The sequence below is a fragment of the Micropterus salmoides genome, unplaced genomic scaffold, assembly GCF_014851395.1.
Source record: "Micropterus salmoides isolate LMB-PRFRI ecotype aquatic unplaced genomic scaffold, ASM1485139v1 Ms_hic_scaffold_18, whole genome shotgun sequence".
NCBI classification, from domain to species: Eukaryota; Metazoa; Chordata; class Actinopteri; order Centrarchiformes; family Centrarchidae; genus Micropterus; species Micropterus salmoides.
This window is the reverse complement of record NW_024040928.1, coordinates 21,000,967-21,025,354: the sequence shown is the minus strand read 5'-3', so window position 1 is coordinate 21,025,354 and position 24,388 is coordinate 21,000,967. Positions and strand designations below refer to the sequence as shown.

Below are 24,388 nucleotides of genomic sequence, written 5' to 3'. Positions count from 1 at the left end.
ATTATTTCAGCTGATATTGTGCTTATATATTGTTTGCAGAGGAAAGCGGGGGACCTTCAGAGTGCCCCAGCAAGTTAATTGCCAAAAAAGACTTTCTGTATTAATTTATCCTTAGTGTTTGTGATATAGTGAGTTATAGTTCTGGAGTTTCCTATGTATTTGGACTTGGGAACGACGAATGTGAACTGCATTTCCCATGTGCACTTGCATGGTAAAGCACAGGTGTGCTCTATTTGATGTCGTTAAATGGTCTGGGATTCTGTTTGTCAAACATTTGCCTGATGAAGGTCCAGGATTTATCTTTCAATATTTGCACTGGCATGTTTGGAGCCTTCTTTTCTCCAGATTTTGACTGTTGTGGCCTTCTTGCCCTGAAGCATTTTGAGTGTGGTGATCTTCTAAAATATTCACCTCAATTCAATGTGCCTGGAAACAAAAGAGCAAGAACCATTTGAGATGGTAGGAGGAAGATTTTACTGGCAATTTAATCACAAAGTATTGATTGTAATTTTAACCAACCTTGCTGGGCTTGAGTTCAGTCTCTATCACAGCTCTTCCTCAAAACCCATCATTCCAAATACTGTTATTTCTTGAGATAAATCAGATTGCCGGGAGATGTGAATTCCTGTGAGGTGCCCAGTTATTTTTTTGCACAAAAGGAAGTAGATGGCAATAAGTCACTTAAAGTGGAAAATAATGTGTTGAATGTTCAATTGATTTTAGATGCAAGCGTGCAAGGTGTCAAATTCCAGTGGTTTGTATTTTGTAGTAGCTGTAACAGAAAGAAGCCATTGCATTTTCTTTGTGGTTTTCAAAGTTGTTTTTAAAGTTTAATTTAAAACAAGTAAGGAATTGGGGTTTTCCCTTAAATTTCCAGGACCCCCCCCCCTTATTTTGTACATTGATGGTGTTGTATTCAGCCATTAAGGAACTAGCTGAATGAAGATTAATGTGCTTTGAGGAGGAAGTGAAAGGCAGTTTTATTCTTCCATTAAGGATGAACTTAATGGAGAGAGAACTAAAGTTGGGATGTAATAAGCTGGGACAGTGTGATGCTAGTTGAGTCTGACGGGGAGAAAAGATATGGAGGGATGTAGACGGAGTCGGAAAGAGGAACAAGTCTGTTTGAATGGGCGTCTTTTCAGTTTACTACATCCTGTTTCCTTACCAGCTACAATCTTACTTTCCTCTCTTCCTCCTGCATCCTACCTTCACTTGTCCTGAATTTAAATTCATCTCTCCACTGTACTCTCCTCTCCTTTTGTTCTCCTCTTCTTCTTTTGCCTTCTCTGCTCATCTGTTTTTAGGTGTCAATATTTTGACAGCTTTCAGACCAGCAGAAAAAAAGCTGACAGGCCTGCGTTATGGGATGCCAGGTGTGTGTGTGTACATAAAACATGGGGTCATATGTTGTCCAGCTGTTCTGTAATGTTATATTATCAGTGGTGGAAAGTAAAGTACTAATACTTTTTTACTGTACTTAAGTAGTTTTTTCGGTATCTCTACTTTTATTTGAGAATTTGTTACAACTTTTTACTTTCACTTCGCTACTTTTCTAAGTCAAATATCGACTTTTTACTCCTTTACATTCTGCAGGAGACCTCATTACATTGGTATTAGTAGCCTATGCAGCGCACCTGAGTGGAGTAGCATTGAAAAACAAAAACTGAAAGCCGACTGCTGTGACAGTCCAGCGCAGAGCTAGACACCCCCGCCTCACTTTCCTGTCAAAGGTGAATGCGAATGTTTAAAACTTTGATGAGAGGATGAAGAGGGTTTATCCTCCTAGGTACAAGAAGAGAGAAAACTCAATGAGAGTGAAGTGCGGGAACAGCAGTCAGTTAAACTTGTGTTCTCTCCTCTCATGATGTAGATCACACTTGGCCTAATGTGCAGCTGCAGTGAATTTCCAGTCTGTCCATCCTTCTGACCAGCTAAGCAGCGCAGAGTTTGTTTGCCAGACTGTGACTGAACAATGTTGGAGTGAAATACAACTATTTGTTACGTTTGATAAACGCCGATGGTGCATATAAACTGTAGCTCGCGTTGCGCGTGGAAATGCGTTCATATGCGTGTGCAAGAAATTAAACTCTCACTCAAGCAAGAAACATCTGTGGGACCAGTCCAGACAGGATGTGATGGAACTCATACATCATCACATACATCATTCAAAAACAAGACGGTGAAGTTTAGTTACAACTCTGGACTAATGCAAGATGGGAAGCAGTGTATTCACATTGACTGTTAAAATGTTGATTAGCTGGACAGACTTTGCAATATGGGTGCACATCTCAGTAAATAGGAATTTTATAAACAGTATTTTATATTTGAAAATATATTGAAGGAAACCTGGAGGAGGAGCCAGCAGGGGTATTTCCAGGCTCTTGAAACATTGGGGGCTAAGCCCAGCCCAGAAATCTTTTAAAGTTTTCACCAATTTTTTTGCACCAATCTATTGAGGAAATGTCTGAGGTGACAATTCAAAATAAAGAAAATACTGTAATACAGGGATTTTTAACCTTTCTGGCAGTCCGACCCCTTTCTGAAGTTGAAAATATTTCGTGACCCAGACTCATCCTAAAATAAGCCTTAAACTGACCATCATTAAGACGAAGCCCCTGGACCAACTGGTGGGCTACCACCAGCGGTGTCTCCTCTTTCTGAGGGTCTCGTGCCCACACAGATCTCCCTTTCCCTGTCTCCCGTGTGTTTGTTCACCTCACACACTCAAAACAGTGCCAGAGCAGGCGCCCTCCATTTGTCTATTTTTTTTTTTTAAAGCAGTTGTTTTTAGCAACAAAAGACACAGACCTGTGAGTTGTGATCATGTTTCTGCTAATTACTGTTATTACTTAGCGCTATAATCTTTGACTATACTGACAGGACAGCTGATACAGTAGTTGCCTATCAACATTAAAAAACCGCAGCTCTTTGCGCTTTTCTAAATTCAACCAAAAAAGGCATTGCTGTGCGCCTTGCGTTTTCGAACCTGCAAAGCACTTCCTGCCTGATTCTTCTTTATCGTTTTATAGCGGTTGGCATTACCGCCACCTACTGGATTAAACAGTGCAAAATATTTACAGTGTCCACCCAAAGTGATTCCATTCACAACTGTAGTCGGGCTAGTTACTGTTAAGTTATTTTTTTCCCATTTTTGTGTCTATAGCAGCATTCTCACGACCCCCCTTGGACCAGGTCGCGACCCCCAGGGGGGTAGCAAACCTTTTTTACCCCCGGCCCACAACACTTGAGCAGAGGGGGAAGGAGTGGGGGCTTGTAAAAGATGTGATTGGACAGCCTAATGTCAGTATAGGCCTATGCTTTATGGGGTCGATGGTTAGCCCATTTTTTAAAAATGGTTACATAAATAAATTTGTTACACCGGCCCCAAAGGTTCGTCGGCCCACTGGACATTTGTCCGGTATGCCAGATTACCAGTCCACCCCTGAGGCCAGACACAGAGCCTGTCTGGGACTGTAGCCTACTCAATGAGACAAGTGCACTGGTCTTCATCAGGGGAAGAAAACTGAAAACACTTGTGATCAGACAGAAATATCACCTCAGACAGCTGAGTGACATTCTCTCACTACTTTGCGGCAACTGTTAACCGTTTGTGTTAATACATTAACTAGAGACTGACAGACAACATTTATATTTAAATGCACTGATGACAAATTTGCTGTGGACAATTCAGAAGTCGCAGACGAGCCCTGAAGCTGTGAGCAATGCGCTCTCTGTCTCTCTCCCTCTTCTCGTGCTCTCTAAATACAGCCAGGCTGAGTAACGGTGGGGGGACACGTTACGTGAACTTCGAACAAAATGAATACATTTTGTTCGAAGTTCACGTATCGTGACCTGCGAGACAGGCTGCGTCATAGAGATTATTGCATATTAACATATTAACAATATTTTTGTTGCTGTTGAGTTACATTCGGGTCTACAGTCAAAACATCTGGGGCTTTAGCCCCGGAAAAATTACCTGGCGACGCCGATGGGAGCCAGTTTGAATGGGCCTGATGGAACTGATAGCATTTATATATAGAGATAGATATATATAGATAATATCTCATTTAGAGGGGAAATGCTTAAGATGCTGGATCATCAGCCAGTATAAGCACAGCTGAAGCTCAGCATGAAAATGACCTGGCAACGCCGATGGGAGCCAGTTTGAATGGGCCTGATGGAACTGATAGCATATATCTCATTTAGAGGGGAAATGCTTAAGATGCTGGATCAGCCAGTACAGACTCCAGCCAGTATAAGCACAGCTGATCCACATCCAGTCTCAGCCAGTACCAGCACAGACCCAGTCCAGAATTCTTTAGCAGGTCACACAGACCCAGGTGAAATACAGCCAGCATCAGATACAGCTCAGACCCTAATGGAACAGTTGCTACTCGACCAAATGACCCAACAGATTGGCCCCCAGTCTTATCAGACTTCATGAGGTCTGAGTTAGTGTGCAGAGGTCTGTTCAAACCAGCACTGGGTTTTTCTAGAAGATGTTTCTATTCTGGCTTCTTACAGACGGAGAACTGTAGTGAAAGCATTGTGGTGCCAGGTGTGACTGTGCAGCAGATCTGTTTTTGCACTGTGAGTCGCAGACAGTTTGTGACCTCAGCCTGGCTGTATTTAGAGAGCACGAGAAGAGGGAGAGAGAGACAGAGAGCGCATTGCTCACAGCTTCAGGGCTTGTCTGCGACTTCTGAATTGTCCCCAGCAAATTTGTCATCAGTGCATTTAAATATAAATGTTGTCTGTCAGTGTCTAGTCAATGTATTAAAACAAATGGTTAACAGTTGCCGCAAAGTAGTGAGAGAATGTAACTGGTAGAGTTTTGCAATATAAGCATCTGAAAACTGAAGCCAACCTTGCTCTGCTTGGGACTGTGAGCTGCACTTTATGAGAGGTGCTGAAGTTAACGTGTGGATTTTTGGTGAAATTGAGAAGTGTTTGAGTTAGTTTTGGTTTCTGCCTCCTTGTCTCATGTTAACATACCCAAAGTCCCAAATGGGGTTCTGTGTCTGTCAGACGGTCTGAAGGGGATACTACCACAACTTGAGAGCAATAACGCAGACTGGTCCTCCCCACATATAGGAAATATCCACTTGTTCGCTTGAGACTCAGTTTTCTTATTGTGATTCACTATAACTTAAAATGCTAAATTCAGACCTGTCTTGAGTGAATTGAAAAAGATAGATTGCGTATAGTAAGAGCCATAGATTTTGATAATATAATGAAAATGAGATTTCCTTTTTAAAATATGCTCAGGACTTTATCGAGATATAATTTTAATCAAATGAGGAACAGAATTCAAAGATACATGTATCTGAGATTTTCCTCTTTCAATTGTAACTTGTGAAAAATAATTAATAGCATTTATTACACTTTCTTATTCCCTCTTTTTAAAACATGTCATGGCACTATAATGGCAAATACTGTAAGCTTGTAATGGCCTTCTAGCATCTTATAAATTATTAAGATGAGTGACGACAAAAAAAAGAAGCTGCAGTGATAAAGAGCAAAACTTAAACATGTCTTCTGTCCTCCTGGAACTTAAATCTCATGTGACAGGGGATTGGGAAGAATTGCAAGAGAAGAGATAACAGAGAAAACTAGCAGAATTTATGAGGCCTTCATTTCATCCATCCTGTGTCTGCTGACAGAAGACAAGAAAAAAGACGGAGAGATGGGAGATTGGAGCCCAGCGGTGAGTTGTACTGTCTAATTCATCTCTCTCTCTTTCTCTCTCTGTCCCTCCCTCTCCCCACAACAGCTTCTAGACACTGAGGATAGAGCACAAAGGAGGAGAAAGAGGAAGACAAAGAGAGGATAACTTGTCACAGGAAAGACTGAAAGGGATAATAGTGATGGCCGAGGCACCTGAGCAGCAGCAGCAGCAGCAGCAGCAGGAGGAGGAGGAAGAGGAGCAGCCGAGCACTGTGGAGGCGACGGAGGCTGATGAAGGATCTGAAGAACCAAAGGAGAGTGTCCAGACGACCCCGAACAGACCTCTGCTGTCCATGAGGTCCATCAGCACTGTGGACCCAGATGACGACTCCCCAAACATGATTGTCTACAGAAAGGTAAGAGGAACAGCTAAACGCTGTTTTAAAGTCTTCTGTTCGATACATTGGTTAAGTTTGTGATCTTGTGGTGCTGCGGAGAGTTCAGTGTGTGCCTGGAATATTGTTGCCTCAGTGACCTGTAGTTGTCCATTGTCACTTTATTTAATTTTTTTTAGCTCCGGACCAAATCCTGGGAAGAAAACTTTGGTAGCTAAAATAAGATAATTATTTGAGTCCATGGTTTCTGTTGGCTTTGAATCCCCACTAGCACTTGCACTGCCCCACTGCAAAGTTCTTCCAAAGTGGTAGCATCCCCAGCTGAATGATGGTTTACTCTTGAACTGGTGGTTCACAATGTGTTTTTATATAAATGTATAGTAATATATTTTATATTTATATATATATATATACACACACACACACAAAAAAAAAACAAGAGGGAGGCACACTGTTGTTTTTGTTCTAGAGTAAACTGACCTGAAGCATCAAGTTTGTGGACAGATGGCTTACAACGATACACAAAACGCTACCTCTGGTCTCAGGTAGACAAATGGGAATGAATATAGTATGCATGGTGTATCATCCAGAACTGAATAAAAGAAAATTGCAATAAATTAATCTATTTCAAAGCCAATATCTCTTCCTCTAAAGTGAGAATGAAAGCAGGGACACTTGAATATAGATATAACCCCACCCCCCTCCTCCATGCAGTGTTTTATCATGATAGATGAACTGTGAGAGAGAGAGACTGTGCGTCTGGAAGCAGCAGGAAGGAGAGTGGTGATATTCCTGTCAGCATAGCTCACCAGCACACAGCAAGCACACAAATTTACTAGTTTATTGTGACTGCAAAAATACACATTGTGCCGGGAAGAAGAGGTGAGACAGACTGAAAGATAGTGATAGAAAACTAAAACATTTGAGATAATTTGAAACTTCCCCTCCATCAGCCACGCAGAACGTCTGTAATGGAAGGAGCTACAAGGAAAATCTGGCTGAAATAACTTCTTTTACAGAATCCACAGCACTGCCAGTCAGAACAATAAAGACACAGCAGCCTGAGGGAGAGCCTCCCAGTGGGATTTGTGCTTTAGCAATGTAAATCAAAAATCGAGTCACTATGTTGCACTACGTTTCACCTTGAACTAGTAGCTTTTGTTTGACTCTTTGTCTTTGTCTGTGCGCTGTCTGCAAGTGTGAAAGTTGGAAGCTTAAAACTTTTGTCAAAGGAGAATGTTGAATCCAACTGCCTGGACTACAGTATTCCATTGAAGACGTTTTGTCGTTCATCCAAAAGGCTCAACTTGTTCAAATTATCCATCTGTAGTCTTGAGATAAATACCGGTACTCTATTTCGCACAAAAGTCTTTCTGATTAATGCCCTCTAACTTTCTTGAGACATCGCACCAACCGGATGATCAAGTTGAACCTTCATAGACACATTTCCTCAATGGTGAGCTGAAAGAAACAACCAGTTCCAGCACGTACAAGTGAGTTGTTGACTACTGAGTACATTTTTGTGTTTCTCATGTGCATTCGCTCTATGCCTGCAATGGCTGTTGCCTTTCTTGAGTTCTTAAGAGTTGGACAACAGAATATTGTGGAAGGACAAAAATCAAACTCATTCACTTGTTTTTGTCTCACGTGGGGAGTTTTTATAGGCTATTAGTCATTCCTCAAAGGCTTTGCCTAACCTTAACCATAACTGTGACACTCCTAACCTTACCCCTTACCTTTACCTAAACTTAAAACTAACCTTAAAACCAACAATTGGCCTAGTATGCAAGCGTTAACCTTGTGGGGACGAGCTTTGTGAAATTTTTCTGATGTATGCCCTAGCCACTAACCTTAACAATCACAGCTACACGCGTAACTCCAACACTACCCCCAACCTTAAAATAAACCTCGCCGTAACCCTATAGCCTCTTAATTCTTAAACAACCCTTTAAAGTAAGTAAGGCTTGATTAATTAGAATGAATTCTTTTATTTTTATATATATATATATATATATTTTTTTTTTTGCATTTTTATAATATTTGCATGCTCTTTATGCAACCATAATGTTTACACTGAGTCTTCTTTCTCCTCGAAGGCAAATTTTCTCCACCAAAAAGAGGAGAAACCTGGATGAGTGAGTGGATGTGGCTGACATTTATCAGTTGGTCGACTCATGAGAAGCCAGACACTCAGATGTCTTGATAACAGAACTCTTTAGAAGTAATATGGTAACTTTAATTACCTTTTTAAAACTGTCATTGTCACTGCGATTTTTCTTACATTAATATTGCCGGTGAGACTACTGCCCCTCATATGTTACACATCTGGAACTGAAAAACAGTGACCACTGTTCATGTCTTAATTACAGCCTGCCAACTGTATTGAAATGTCTATTTATGTCTGTTTATATGATGTAAATTAAAGCTATTGAATAGTAGCATACACTGAATCCCAGTGTGATCCAGTGGTTTATAACAGAGACATACTTTATGCTATTCATACTGTGACAGACCACATATACCTGACTACCTTACGTCTGTGTGCAATCAAGCAATAGCAACCCAGTGTGAGCTGTCTGGAGAAGACATCTGCATCCAGCAGATAAGTACAGAAAATAAACACATGGAACATTTGACAAGTGTCAGAAGGGTTTTACTGTAGGCACAATTTTAAAATGTCACAGCAATAATATCAATCAGTTTGACTGAACTTTGGCTGTAAGAATGAAAAATGTGTAGTACTGGCTGAGGTGTCATTTTTGTTCACTGTGAACTAACAATGGCCAAATTTGAAATAGAAGATGTAATAACTATACATTTATAACAGAGCCTTTAAAGATCCAATGTGTACAGTTGACCTGAATTAAAAAAAAAAAAAAAAAAAAAGCACAGCTCTGATGTCAAGTGTGTCAGAGATGTCTGTGTATTGTGTTGTACTGAAGCTAGCATCCGAATCAGCTAGTCCTGAGCAGTCCTGTGTTGCACTTGTGCCTCGATAGATAATATGGACAAATTATTTTTGAAAAGCTCATATGAGCTGATGATAGATCATAGTGAGTCACTGTGTCCAGTCTGCCCTCGGTCCAAAATGAGAGGACGAAGAAGTGGAGCTGCCACGAGGGCTTGTCAATCAAGGCTACTTTCAGGCCCTCAAGGCCCTCTCGCACTCCTTTACCTCTCGTTCCTCCACTACCTTTACTTTTTGTCTCCAGCCACCTTAATTTCCCTGTCTGACTGGGCTGACAAGGTGAGACAACACCTTGTCCAGGGACACACAGGAGGCAGAAGCACCGTTCAGGACCGTGAAGCGGCCCGAGGAGTGATGAGGGTGATTTGATGCAACTAGCCTAAACAAAAAAAAGCATTTCTAATTAAATGATCGAAAATGTCCAGTGTCTATTCAGCCTCTCTGCATTAAAATATTTGGTTGTGAGCTGAGCTGGTAATTTCACTTTGTTATGAAATATGTATACCCTGGTCTGCATTCTCTTTAGTCTTTCTGGATGAGTCATCAATGATCAACAAGCACGGGTTGGACCAGCTGATGCTGGGTCAGAGTTAGTAGTTGGAGTGTTAAATGAAGGCAGAACATGAGAGCTGAGACTGGGTCAGTGCTTGTAGATTAATTAGAGATGTGATGCCTACAGAGAACCATTCATCCGCTAAAAAGATGGAGTACAACTCTTCTTTTCCTCCTTTCTTTTATTCATTTTGGTAGCTATGTACATCTGTCTGTTCTGTTAGTCTATTCTAATGTATTCTGTCTGAGAGAAGGTAAATGTCTACACAGCATATACATACGGTATATGTGTGTATTAAACTGAATGTTGTTTTAGCCTTTACCACTGGATTATATTCTTTATTGTAAGCATCCTACACACACACACACACGGAAGGTGATGTTAAGGTGACGAGAGTTGACAGGATTGGAGGGTGTTGACTCACCTTTTCAGCAGCACAAATTCAAAGCTGTCAGCCAGCATCTGCTCAGGAAGTGTGTGTGTGTGTGTGTGTGTGTGTGTGTGTGTGTGTGAGAGAGAGAGAGAGAGTGGAAAAAAATGGGATGCAGAGTATAGTGTATGCTGCGGTTTGAATGTGTGTGTGTGTAGCTGCGTGTGTATTCCACATATTACACCTTTTTTCATTATCCCCTGGTCTCGAATATGACAATAGCAGCTGTTGAACTGTAGGCCTGTTTACTTAGCAAGCTGTTTATACAGGTAGCTGTTCCCATATTCCTCTGAGTTGCTGGAACTCAGACACTGAAAATTCAGAGATGATTGTTGGATGCTGCCCTTGCAGCAGTGGTTCTCTGCTCAGCAGGGTATTATATTGTTGTCTTTTTATTTTGCATTTGACGCCACAGTACTATATAATATTTGCGCACCAGTTTGCAGTGAAAGGCTTAGATTTATTTTGTCTGCCTCCTCCAAAACAATTGATGAGCAAAAATGATTTAAAAATGTTCTGATCTGCCAACTCTCTTGTAAAGTTTAAGCAACCAAAGTAACCTGGTTTATATTATTTTTAGGTTTGTACGTTGTGGTCGTGGAAAAGTTAGTCAGGGAAAGATTTCTTTAATGATCGCGGTCTCAGGTGCTGAAGATATATCGGTGAATAAATCGACAATCTTGGAGAGTGGTGCACAGACAACAACCTACTGCTCAACATCAGGAGCTAATAGAGATCCTCACTCCTGTCTACACACAGTGGAGATGAGGTGGCGCAGCATCACAGAGAACCTTACATAGTCATCTCTCATTTCCACGCTGGTAAAGAAAGCTCAGAAATGGCTGTATTTTTTTAAGGAAATTTAAAAAGAAATTCACGTGCCAAGCCCTTATTAACTTTTACAGAGGAGCAATAGAAAGCATCCTGCCTGGAAACATCAAAAACTGTCATGGGATGTGCACAGCCCAGGACAGGTGGAAGTGGCGGGGTGATGAAAACCACTCAGAAGATCATTGGTACCCACCTACTGAGCATTAGTGATATCTGTCTGGTGAGGTGCCTACGCAGAGCCCAAAGGATACTAAAAGACAGCACCTTCATCCTCAGCACTGCACCATGTCAAGTTTAATCCAAGAACTTCATGTTTTTAAAAACTAAGGCAGAAGTAACCACAGCATTGGTTGAATGATATATCATTTTGTCATTATAAAGAGGTCAGTTGTCAGGAAAGTGTAAACATAGATTGGATTCCATTTCAACATTTGAACAAAAAAGCGTATTTGGTCATTCTTTTGGGGAGGTTAGTCTAAAATTGCATTCTCCCCTCACATTTTTCTGCTTGTCAAACATCAATCTGATTATGTCTGCTCTGTTGTGCCCATTGGCTAGTTTTATTTTTTGGCCTGTTGTCACTGTCCCCATCTGGTACAAAGCCAGAGGCCATCTTTAATGATTTCAGCGATGTGGTCATTGGTTTGGGAGAGCGCATTACCCGTCTCCTACTAGCCATAACTGAGCTTGAGCCCATTCAATTACCCTATGATATTTGCTCTACTATACCAACATTTATGGTCCCATACACTTTTATTCAGTGAGATGTAACTTTAGGCCTCCTAAGACATTCAGCTTGGATCAAAATAATTACAGTTTCGATTATCTTAAAAATTCTAGGGGATTCATATTTAGTCTCAAATCTGATATTTAAAACCTTCATGAAAGTTTTTAGGACTAAATATTAAATTGAGAAATTTATTTTACAGACTATCAGAAGCAGACCAGATCTCTTGTGGGTGTCCTCTGAAGTTTCTGCCTATGAATGAGTGTATTTACTCCAACTTTAGCTGTATTTAGCAGCATAAAAATTCAAACTGCAAAGCTTGTGAAAATCCCTGTTGTTTGAAGCTAACTCCTCACTGACTGGGCGGTTTGTGTGTGTGCTTTTTTTATTAGTTGTTTTTGTGTTTCAAATGCCCTGAAAATGTCCACAACACATCAAAGTAGTTCTGAGGGGGTAAAAAAGGGAATCTTCATGTATTTAGATCCATTTTTGTTCAGGTATATACAGTTTTTCATGTCAGTTCCCTGTCCTTTGAAGTCTACATGGGGAATTTGAAACGAAGAAGGCTATCAGAGGCAAAAGGCTTTTCTATTGCATACATGCTGCAATAATTTACACACACACAAAATTTATGGTTCACCCTTAGAGCGAAGGAATCCTCTGATGTTTTTAAATGAAGTGCCAACAAATAAGAATAACAATTTTCATAGATTAAATGATTTATTATAGGTCCAAACTCCTATGAAGAACCATAACCGTGTAATTGCATAGAGGACATTGTTTAAGTGGTCCGTGCAGCAATAAAACCAATTTAGTGATTTAATTTTTATTATTTAGAATTGATTTAATAACTCTTATTGTTAACATGAAACACAGGCATGAAACAAGGTGATTTGTGTCAAGTCTGTTTTGTTTTTATGCCTTTGAGCTTTTGAGCGCCTTTACGAACCATAAAATTCCAGTCATGCCTTGTCACTGCGATCCAGCGCATATTTATTGGGCAATTTCACATGGCAAAGACATTCACTGGTGAGTAGGAACATGAATCACAGCTAGCTGAACCTCTACACAGCCTTCTGCTGAACCCTGATGGCATCAGTATCCAAGCAGATACTGCAGATTACGATTGTTAATTTGATCACGTAGGAACGTTTATTCATTTTTAGCAGGAAACTGCTGAACAGATTTTCAACATTGTAGCTCGCATTATTGCCCCCCATTTCCCTTGGTCAAAAATGTGTCTGGTGTGCAGTTGTTTTTAGGAGAAATTATGTGGAGCAGCATAAAAGGTCAAGTACATTCACTTGCAAAATAACAGTTGGTTACAGTAACAACAGTTAGTTGATACAGTAGGTAGTAAAATCTGTCAAACCTTCTCAGTGCGACAACCTAAAAACAATGTCTGCACATTAGTGTCCATGTATTAACCTACTGTGTTTTCTGGCTTTATAAGGGAATACTGTGTGCATGCACACACCTATGCTACACTTAGTTTTTTGTTTCATACTTTTGCACAAGTGAATGTGAGGGGTGTGTGTGTGTGTGTGTGTGTGTGTGTGTGTTTCGGTTTGTGGGTGTGCATGTGTGCTGCTTGTCACTTAGTGAATGACTAAGCACATCTAATCACAGTACAGCCGCCTGCAGATATCTGAGGAGAGCTCATCACAACAAAGCAGGTAGAGAGCAGCAGGCTAATCAAATCAAGGTGATGGGGAGAGGCTAATTGGGGAAGTTTAAATTGCAAATTTTAAGATGACAGGATGATTGCTCTTATCACATGTTTCTTTTTCTTGCTGCTTTTCAATTCTTGGGGAGGGGGAGAGAGACACAGAGGGAGGGAGGGAGGAAGGGAGAGGGACACAGTGCTGGTGAGAGAACCCAACACCTGTACCAAACCTGGAAGCAGTGAGCAAGCATGGACGTTTGACAACTGACTTCAAAGTGGTTGTGCTTATGCTCCTAAAAATCTTTTAAAAATTCACACACACTCATGCAAAGACTTTAAATCTCTTTAATGGGGAAAGAGATGCATTCTTGGTAGTAAAAGTGATGGATCAGATAAGGACAGGGGCCTGGCCAGTTTTCACTGCAGAATCCGGTGCTGGCAGGGATAAAGTGGCAGCAGTCCTTCCCTAGGAGGGAGTATTCCCTGGGCCTGCAGAAATAATGACATCCTGAGTCCCCACTGAGTTCCTGTATCACTCAGTTCTAATCCAAACTAATCCTCCTCAGTGTACACTTACAGCTGCACTGATTCAATATGGTATTTCAATACGGATCCTTGAGTCTTTGGCGTGTTGTAACAGATCTAAGACACAAAAAGTGTCTTTGTGTTTAATTATTAGTAAAGTCAGGCTTAAACTGATGGGAGTTGATCCTTTTTTACTTTCCAGTAATTAAAGAGATTGATTAGAAAATAAGATACTGGCTAAAAGTTGGATTATGTTTAATTTCTACTCAGTTGTTTGAGTGATGAAAATAAGCTTCTAAGAGCTGCTGTGTCAGTTTCTATCCAAATATCAAAGCACTAGCGCCCAAAAAAGAAACACAAATAACTTTACAACCAGATGCACTTGAATGAGTCCGATCTGAACCAGTTTCAGAGTTCCTTGTAAGCCCACTAACTTGTTTACTCCTATCTGACAGCAAAGCAGGTCTATTGAGGCATCAGTGTATTTGTGATGCTCGGGTTGTGTCGGACAGCAGGTGTCAGAGGAACCCACTGGCTTGCTTCTCTGTCAACACTTTGGATTTTCACCAGTTCATATGAATGTAAAGTGACTGCAACCAATCATAGGTGCATTTGGGAATTTGCAAGCATGCGTGGGTATACGCTGTGTCCATGCATTTGCATATGTAGTGGGTTTGGCAGTACCAGTGAATTCCCTTGGCTGTTTTAGGTTGACAGAATAAAACTATACAGAACAATTTGATTGATATTCATATTTTTGGGCACACGCTTACCTACCTGAGTACATTTACTAGAGTACTATACTTAGAAAAATACAAGGTACATGCTGTACTAGAGAATTAACATTTTATGCTACTTTATACTTTTACTACACTACAATGCATTCTCCTGCATACATTTAGCAGCTGTAGTTAGTTAGCAAATTAATCATCAAAATCCAGTGTATTGTTTAAGATGAAACCAGTGGTTTCCAAACATTTTGCTTTCTGACCCCTTACAAAAAAGCAGTGTCTTGTGAATTGTTTCAGGGGTCTATAAACTTCTCAAAAGGTAGGTAGGTAGAATTATCCAGTATCATCCACTAGGATATTTCATTAGAAATGCTAGTACTTGAGAAAAGTCCAAAATAACTATAAAGTTGTCCAACAAAACAATTTCTCTCTCTTCCCCATTAATGTCTCACAATCGCTCAGATGTCTCGTTTGACTATTTGGCGGGGCCTCAACCTTAGGTTGAGGACCACTAGACTAAACATCTTAACTGTATATAAAGAAGCTAGAATTAGCTTTAGCTCATCAAACTACAACAACAAGCTAAAATACCTTAATGCATCAGTATTAGCAATTAAATAATGTACAGTTTCTATGTATATCAGTCACACGGGCCATTATTGGAGTAATACAAGGAGTTTTTTTGCTGATAATATTTCTGTGCTTTTTCTCAAACAGGATTTTGAATGCAGGACCTTTACACTGGTGTGTGTGTGTGTGTGTGTGTGTGTGTGTGTGTGTGAGAGAAAGCGACTGTGTGTACTGTATTTGAAAGAGATTTATTATGCAGAAGGTGACTCACGGCAAATAATGAGCATGAGCAACAACACTAAAATAAGCGAGCAGTTCGTTGTTTATCTGGGTTTTGTTGCACCATAATTCTTTGTTCACACAGCGGTCTTGTCCCCAGAGCAAATTGTTTAATCCCTAATTAATCTCACAGATATTCATGGTGTAATAGGGATTAACATTTTGTTTTGTTAGGAAAACAATGATGCAGGCGTTTTCTGGGCTGTAATCAGAAGTAGCGCAACCTCCTCTCGCTTGTCACATTTTGGCAGAAATTACAAAGGACTGCACATCAAAGGACTACAACTACACAAAGAGCTTGAACATGTGCACACACATTCACTGATGCACACACATCCTCCCCACATTCAGACACAATTAGGAAAAGCCACCGAGTGTGAGAAAGAGAAACAGTAGATTTCTGCAGAAAGTGAATATATTCAGAAAAGTGTTAATATTTAGATAGAAGGTCGGCAGTGAATAAATACACCTGTAGCCATTATTGTGCTAATGCACTGTAGAGCTGCTTCAACCCAATATGGTGACACCTGTCTTGTTCATTTGAAGCAGCCAATCGAGCAGGCAGCGCCAAAATAATGAGGCAGCACAGTCCATTCAAAGCAAGTCTCTCTTATCGTCCTCCAGCTGGGACGGGATGGTCCTGACTACAGATGTCACAAAAAATTAAATATATTTCAAATAAATAATGAAGGCGTTACATCAATAAATCATCTTCACATTCATTTTATGGCATTATTATGAATACATTAACCAAACAAACAGAGGAAAACCTCTTCCAGCCTATTTTTCTGCTTCAACTTTATAGTTAATTTATTTAGTGTGAAATCTGTTGGATTTATTTATAACTTGTAAACATGTAAGTTTAATGTTGTTAGGTTCATCACATGTCTTGACCAATTACACCTCTTTGAGCTTTTTTTGTCTGTTCCAGTCAGGGTCAGCTGCTGTTGGTGTTTTTATTGTGCCTGACCACAAACTCAAATTTTCAGCTTAAACCCAGCCAGACAAAATTTGCTCTCTCTTATACACACAGTTACGTAGACGCAATGTTGAAAGTCTTGCTCTCGTCTGCTGCAATGAGCTGAAGAAGAAGAGACTAGTGAATGAGTGTTCTTCTTTGTCAACCAGCAAAATACATTAAAAAAAAAGTACCTCCACCAGCTTTTCCCACGAATAACAATCCAATACTCAGCATTAGCTAACTTTTTTTGCTATCTGCCAGTCCACTACTGGTTACTTTTTCCACTCAATATGTACATTATTTTAACTGTCTAGACTTGAAACAAATCTGTATTTACTTACTGTGACTTCACAGGGATGAAAGCTAAATGCGTGTCATATAACGCTTGGCAAGCGACTAGTCTGACACGCCCTCAAAAACACTGAGCTCCAAACACTAGCTACCCTCCAGGCAGTCAATGGACATAAAATTGTTACTGTGATGAAGAGACAGAGCTCAGTTAAAACTTTATGGATGAAAATTACATTTGTTACAGATTAATAACTCACTACTCTGAAACTCTTGCTCCACTACATGTTGCCAAGCTGGTCGGCAACATGTAGCCTACAGCTGAATCGAATCTGTTGATCGGCTTCTCACTGACCCGCCCTTCTCTGCTTCTGATTGGCTATTACCGACTTTTCGCTGACCCGCCCTTCTCTGCTTCTGATTGACTAGTAGTCCTTTACTAGGAGCTGTGCATGCGCAACTCCCAACAAAGATCATTTAGAGACAAGATGTATCACTCCGTAGCTAAATGAAGCTGCAGCAATGTGCAGTATGGGGGGGGGAGGGATTGTGTTTTTGTTTTATTTTTGTTAAACCATGTAAACCTGTTCTGAGCATAATTCCACCTCTTTAAATAATTCCACATACAGCATGAGGCTGTGGGTTGCAGCAGATAGTTTTACAACACAAGGCTAATGCTGTTTGGATCCAGGCCAGTTTTGTGTGTTAGGTGAAGTAGGTGAGATATAATGGAGCTTGGGGACAGGAACTAAAGTAGCAGAGGTTGCAGCACCAAGTGGCGCAAGTTATGACTAATGAATGTGAACTTTTTTCAGGCACGCTCCCCATGTAACCTGGGTTCCATTAGAGAACTTGGATGGACACACAGAAAACATGCACACTTAACTGATGGATGATACGGAAGTAGCTCCACACATCGTTTTTGCATTAGCGTCTCCTCTCACTCTGCTCTGTCTCTTATTCTGCCTGCCCCAATTAATCTTTAGCTGCAAGCCTTTCTTTTCAGTTTTAATTTACATGAGTAGTTGTTCGTTTATTTTTTTTAACCCTTCTTGTTTTCTGAAATGTGTTGCATTTACAGACAGAAACAGAAATTTCCCTGTGCAGCCACTCACTCTTGTTTCTTTGTCTGCGTCCATTAGTTTATTTCATTTTGTTCTTTTTTTATTAATATGACACTGTTATACATCAAAGCTGGTGACATGGATAACAGTCACAGTCAGAGAACAATATTGATCTGATCAGATTCCTGCAGTGTTACTTCACTTACTATTGGAAGCCATTTGCGTGAGTGGCCACATACAGCCTTTTATTACATTCATAAACCATAATGCATACATTTTTTAAGTGCCGTTACTATCATAAAACACACAGACATCAATCAATCTCTTATGATTGATTTAAAAGACCATTGCCCTGTATGTACATTTTAATTCGCGTTGTCAAATTTACTATATTTTGAAGGAAACTTAAGGGGCTTTCGCACCTGAAAGTCCGCACCCAGGTCCGAACCAAAGTTCATGTTTTGATACATTCTGATACACTCGGTTAGTTTTGGTTTGGTTTCACACTGCAATTCTGCGACCACACTAAAGGATTTTACATGACACACTTGCATCCTGTCGTCTCCCTATACTTGACATTGATTGGTTTATTAAATGGTTCAGCGGGTATCTTTGACAAGAATTAATGAATAAATGTGCATAAGGCTTGTTCAAATTTGCAATTTAACGTACTCGTTGTGCGAACATAACGTCGCTGACAGGAAAGGAGAAGACAGCAAGCAATCCTTCTGTTCTTCCATTTCAGGAGAAACCAAAGATGTATGTGGCAGTGTGCTTCTTTAGTGGCCGTCTGTTTGAAAAGATGATCTTATTTATAATTGTGTCCTTATTTCAATGCATCTCTCCGTGCATTTGTTTGTTTCAGGTTTACACGCCAACCGCTGAACTTCCTGTAAATAGTTTGAAAGTCCGAACCATCCAAAAAGTGCTTTCACACCAGAAACGAACCGAACCATGGTTCAGTTTGATCCGAGACTACATCTTTTCGTCTGAACAAATTTCGCTTGTTTGGTCCGGTCCGTGGGAGGTTTCACACCTGCATTTTTGGTTCGGATCAAACTGAAAAGTCTGAAAGTTTGGACCAAACCAGGTAGGTGTGAAAGCCCCCTTAGTTTCTGTCAATACATTATAACACAATACGATGCAACTTTATTGTCCACTGTAGTGAATTATGTCTTTTATACCACATTGACAGAATACATTTAAAACATAGAACATTACACATGTGTACACGTGGATGTTAATTGGCAAGATTTCTTCATTTCAGTGTTACCTCCTATCTCTGAGTAAGTTATGTTTTTCTTGTTTCCAGCTTTTCTGAGGTAGTATTTACTCATTTTAGATTCGGTGTTTCTTGCATGTGTGACTACCTTCCCCGCCCTGATTCATCTCACCTGCATCTCGTAATCGCCTTTTGACTAGTGTAGTCTGTCTGTCCCCCTTTGTCTGTGCCAGGTGGTCTTGACTCATGTAGTTAGGATTCCAGCATTTTGTATTTGTGCTTCCTAGTGATAGTTAAAGACCTTTTTTACTGTGTACCTCGACTCTGCCTTTTGCCCTGCGATTTGGCTGTTTCCTGTTTACCGTGCACCGAACTTTGCCTGTCAGTAAAGACTTTCTCCGCACAACTGCCTGTTGTCTTTAGTCTTGCTTTTGAGTCCTTTGTCAGTGATTCCAGTCTTGGTATTCATCCATAGTTAACAGAAGTTGTCAGGAAGAGGTTGACGTTTGGGTTTTTGTTCTGGGACCTACATGTTGTTAGGTTTAGGCTTCTAAAAGTCTTGGTTAAGGTTCGGAAAAGATCACAATTGGTTAAATATTGAACCACAAGTTCTCCATCTTATGTCACCTGGACTCAAGCATCTTTGCTATCTTCAGCTTACATATATTTCATTCAATTGTCATTCTTAATATTTTTGTAGTTGGTATTAGTTGTACCTAAACACAATTGTTTTTAGAAGTCAGGGTTGCTCTGACTCTTCTCCCTTTTCACTTATTTATCAGCTTGTTTTACTTCCCTGTCCTTTCTCACCCCCTCTCTACATGGTATTCTCTTATTGCACAATTTTGTCTGTGCTGGCAGAGAATAATACTTCAGTAAAGTGAGAAGTAGGCCAGACTGTGTCTCAACTCCACTGGGGACATAGCCAAGGAATACTCAGCAGCACAGTGCATTTGGAGTTATTGGGGTTAAAACAACTCTATAGCCTCATCTCAAGTTTGACCGAACTAGATAAAAGACGAATGATGCCCATGGGTACAAGGACAGTTTCTGAAAGAGTTTATAGCTTGATTAACTTGCAACCAGTGAATGAAGGGTTAGAGGGGGTAGATCTGTGAATGAACTTGTCTCCTCAAGCTTTATTTCTGTCAGAAGCACATACATCAAATGGGAATGGCATTATTCTGTTCTTACGGATGCTCCAGCTGTGGCAAAACAGAATATCCTCTTAAAATAACAAGCAGGGAGCATTGCAAGTAACCCACCTCCCCCGCCACCCCAAATGGGGCTCTGTTTAGAAATAAAGACCCCCTAGGTGCATATAAAGAATGCTGAATCAAAGCAGGTGGAGGCTGAGGTTAAGGATACTCCTACCAACAACAGCAGCATCAAAACACTTGTCAACGTACAAAGTAAGCGTTGGCGGGAAGGCTGTAAAGTGGCCATAAGACTGCTGTGTGGTGTGATGGGTGTGGTAAGCTGACACAGTGTGACTTGAGGTGCAGTCACATCACACTTTGACATTCCAACCACTTCAGTTCAAATGCTTGTGGAGGATGTGGAAAAAGCATCTGCCTTCATCTTTGCTTTGTATCAGAGTTTAAGGGTAGTAAGGTTTGACTGGCCTAAATATAAATACGCTTTAGCAGCTGAGGTCACTGTGACCTCCCAGCTGAAAATCAATTATGAAGGAGGAGGTTTATGTGATCTAAGCAAAAAGAGGAGCTTGCTTGTAGCAAACCAGCCATAAAGTATCAAGTGTCTCAATGCTGTGATCCCTTACTTCTGTAAGAGAACATCAGAGTTTACTAATCCAGTATTGTTGCATGGAACAAAATAATTGTCACTAATATGACAGGGCCTTATGAATGGTATCTCTGCCTTATCAGCCACACAGAAAACGTTGTGTTGTGTAAGTGTAGATCAGGCCAGCCAGAATGTCTGTGTTGGGTGTGACAACCACGTGTTTTATACCATGTAGTGTGCCATAAGGACTACGATGATGTGCTTCTAATGATGTTGATCATTAGAAGCACAGACCACCTCTCTGATCATCTTTGTAAATCTCACAAGACGGCAAACTAGGATTTGTCTGGGTCCACTGTGTAATCTGCATTGTCCCATTGCCAAGTCATGGCAGAAGAATTTGACCACCTGGAAAGGCAAAAGTATTGTGTAGTTTTATTTGCTTCTGGCATAAAGTGAATTGAAGCCACCTCTTGCTACATGCTTGCTCTATGAATTGTTAGTAGTTTATCTAAAGAGAAATGAGCCACTGAGACTGTTAAATTAAAACAAAGGTGTGCATTCACAAGAGTCAAAAAGGTGCATAATCTTTGCGTCACAAATATTTTTACTTTATTACATTTTCCTAAATTGTTAATCATCTCACAGTCCCTTAGACTTGTGGTGTCCCATCTCTTAGGTTGGCAACCACTGACTTAGACTGTTAGCAAATGTAATGTGACTGGCTTTAATTGATTTTCAAGGATGTAATGTCTACATGAGGCAGGTTTAATTGCAGATTTTACAGGCTACTTTGTAAACTCATCCAGCGCCCAAATGAAATCGGTCCTCTGTTCGTATGTATGAGATAAAAAAAAAACAAACAAACAAAAAAAATAGTATTATACATGAATGACTGCTAAAGTGGAAAACTATAAGTAGGTGTCAACGTTTTAATTGAAGGCAATATTGGCCTGATAGGTTAACTGTGAGCTTTGTTATTGTCTCCAAAGAACTATGTATTTGAGCTCATGTGCAGCGGTGCAGGTTAGGCTTTAATATATGTCGTCTCTATTTGTTTCTCTCTCTCTCCACTGTACCAGCTGCTACACTGGCAAATATTGGCAGAGACCGACGCCAACACTCTCGCTCAGCCACAGAAGGTTAAAATATGTTTAATGCTGAATTGTGATGTTGACCTTCAAGCAGGAACTCAAGTTGTGGTAAAACTGTGTGCCGTACCTGAGGTTAGTGACGCAGAGGAACAGCAGCTTTTAAGCATGCATATAAAAGACAAGGAGACTAAAAGGAAGATAAAGAAAAATGAAAAACATCACTTTATGCATGCAATTCTTAATTTGAAAAGGAAATTTTCAATCATCCTCCTCCAGTCTACATTTCATTTGGATGCTGGATTCACACCTGTCAATGTTCACATAAAAACACATTCAAATGTAATTATATTTTTTGTCTGGGATCTTTTTATAAGATAAGCTGTCCACCCAATGATTATATTAACAGTCCATTTATGATAACAATGTTCCAATCTGAGCTGTCACATGTGGATGTGTGCTTCTATTATTCTGTTAATGCAGTGATGTGCAGTGCAGAAAATGGATTTTTCAGGATAGAGATGCTTTGGAATAGACCTTTTAATAAGATTTTTTTTAAATCCCAAAACGCAAGAAAAGCAAAAACTTCCTAAACTTTAATGTACAAAAATATTCTCAATAGTAAAAGCCAACCTTAACTCATGTTAATATGATGTATTTGTCAAAAGCTTTAGTATAGACAATCTTTCTTCTAGAAATCCATGATTTGCATTTGTCTAGAGCTGAAGCTAACAATGATTTTAGTATTCGAAGCTTCTATAGATTATTTCAACGATTCATTGATGCGTCGTTTAAAAAGTACTTTTGCTTGGTGGCGCGCCAAGGATGGATTAGCAGATAGCAGGGATGGTCTGAGCTACAGAGAGAGCTGGAGGCGAGTTAAAAGGTGCAGCTACGGACGGTAACATTACAGAGTTGTTGTTTCCTTTAGTTTGAAATAATCCCATACTTTGGACACTTTCTTCTTTGTCCCTTGCTGTTTTCTCTCTCTTCCTCCACTTTGCAAACAGCGCCATTAGAATCACGTCGCATTCACAGCGTAAGCGCGACAGCAATAAATGTCCGTGTGAAATAGTGTGCTGTATTGTTACCCTACATTTGACCCTAATACAGGAGACTGCTGTTTGTTTGGTATTTTTAAATCATGACCAGGATCATTCCATAACCAAGTTTAACCATAACCAACCAACACTATACTTAACTAAATGTTTAAAGATCTATGTGTAAATATAAAGTAAATCTGACGTTGGAGATGTGTTCCTCTCTTAGCTTATTTCAAGGACAGCTTCTAATTGCAGTTTTAACGCAATCCTCCAAACTGAAGACAAAAAGAGGAAATAATGAAAAGGTTGCCTCCTGCTACATTAGTACACAACCCTCCAGTGTTATCCTGAAGTAACAATCCTCCTGCCTGTCCTGGTGAATGATGAGTGTTTGTCAAAACAGGATGAATTTACAGTCATCCTATGACCACCATCGTGTGCTTTTCGCATGGGAAAAGAGAACTTGACACTAATATTCAGTTGATGTGATGGTTTTATGCTAAATGAGCAATGAAATATGATTTCAAGTTTTTCTGTACTGCATTTTTTTTACTAGCTTGTCAAAGGCTATTTCATGAATAGCTCAAGGCATTTCAAAGTTTGCGGTGATTAATGTCATGTATTTACCCAAACTGGCCAACTCGGTCCTTTTTGAAAAGAAACAAATACAAAAGAATTCAAAGCAAGCATTCAGCTTCTAAAAGAAATGGCTCAGCAGAAAGCAACAGAAAAAGGACATGCCTTTTGACAATTTTCCAATTTTACTCTGGAGAATAAAAAGTCAAGGCTTTGAAAGAACTTGTGAATGAGACTAAGAACTCCTGAAATCCTCTGTACACACACTAAACTGTCTGAATAAGAACAGCTCAAACGTGAAGATTTCAGTGCTGAGAAAACTGCACACAGTTTGAACTGGGACTTGAAGTTGCTTGTTGCTGTCATTGAAATAGATCATCTTTGCTTTGCCTAAATGGCAGCCTAGTTAATTATCTTTGCCATAGTACTGCATATTGTCAGTAAACATTTTGATGTACTGTTAACAATTTGGCAGTGAGATTATGTTGTTAGTCATGCAAACAGAGAAGCTGTCAGCTCTTTCTGTCAGTTTCTCTTCAAGCCTCTACACATCAGCTTCCTGCTTCGATCTGCATCGTGACCACCAAAGTGAGTCAGCAGAGCAGGGACACAGTGCATATACTGCGTGTGCGTTATATTTATCTTATTTCTGAGGATGTCTTTGCAATGACTTTGCAGCTGTTGAGAGTTAGAGATAAAAGTTTCAAGATTTTTGACAATATATCTGCTGAGAGTGGTGTCTGGGCATTTCGTTCAATAAATGTAAAAAACATTTCAAACAACCAGACATGGTTCTGTAATGGCTTGTGCTGGGTCTTATTACAGGAAAGGTTTGTGTTGGTGAAGAGAGTTTACGGTAGTGTGCATCAGGAGCAGCATTAATATAAATGATCAGTGGAGTGGCAATGTGTATGGTTGTGGGAGTTGAGATGTGGTGAGCTGATGACATGATTGCAAAGTTTCCCTGAAAGTGTGAACAGAAAAATGCAACTTTAACTAGATATCAGACCTCTGAAAATAAATCTAATACTTGAAATAATGTTATGTAACTG

The 24,388-nt window shown here is 40.0% G+C and overlaps 1 protein-coding gene across 5 annotated transcripts in view; it reads left to right on the top strand.

The window, feature by feature from the left end:
- LOC119908546 (regulator of G-protein signaling 6-like) overlaps positions 1-24,388 on the top strand; it is a 101,539-nt gene that overhangs the window by 4,447 nt on the left and 72,704 nt on the right. For 2 of the 5 annotated variants that reach the window (XM_038726317.1, XM_038726316.1), the window contains exon 2: positions 5,777-6,086. In XM_038726317.1, coding sequence (XP_038582245.1) covers positions 5,871-6,086 — 216 coding nt within the window. In that variant the 5' untranslated portion in view covers positions 5,777-5,870. Of the gene's footprint in view, positions 1-92; positions 223-266; positions 460-1,307; positions 1,377-5,776; positions 6,087-24,388 lie in introns of those variants that run through there. The other 3 variants (XM_038726315.1, XM_038726318.1, XM_038726314.1) reach the window with 3 other exon arrangements.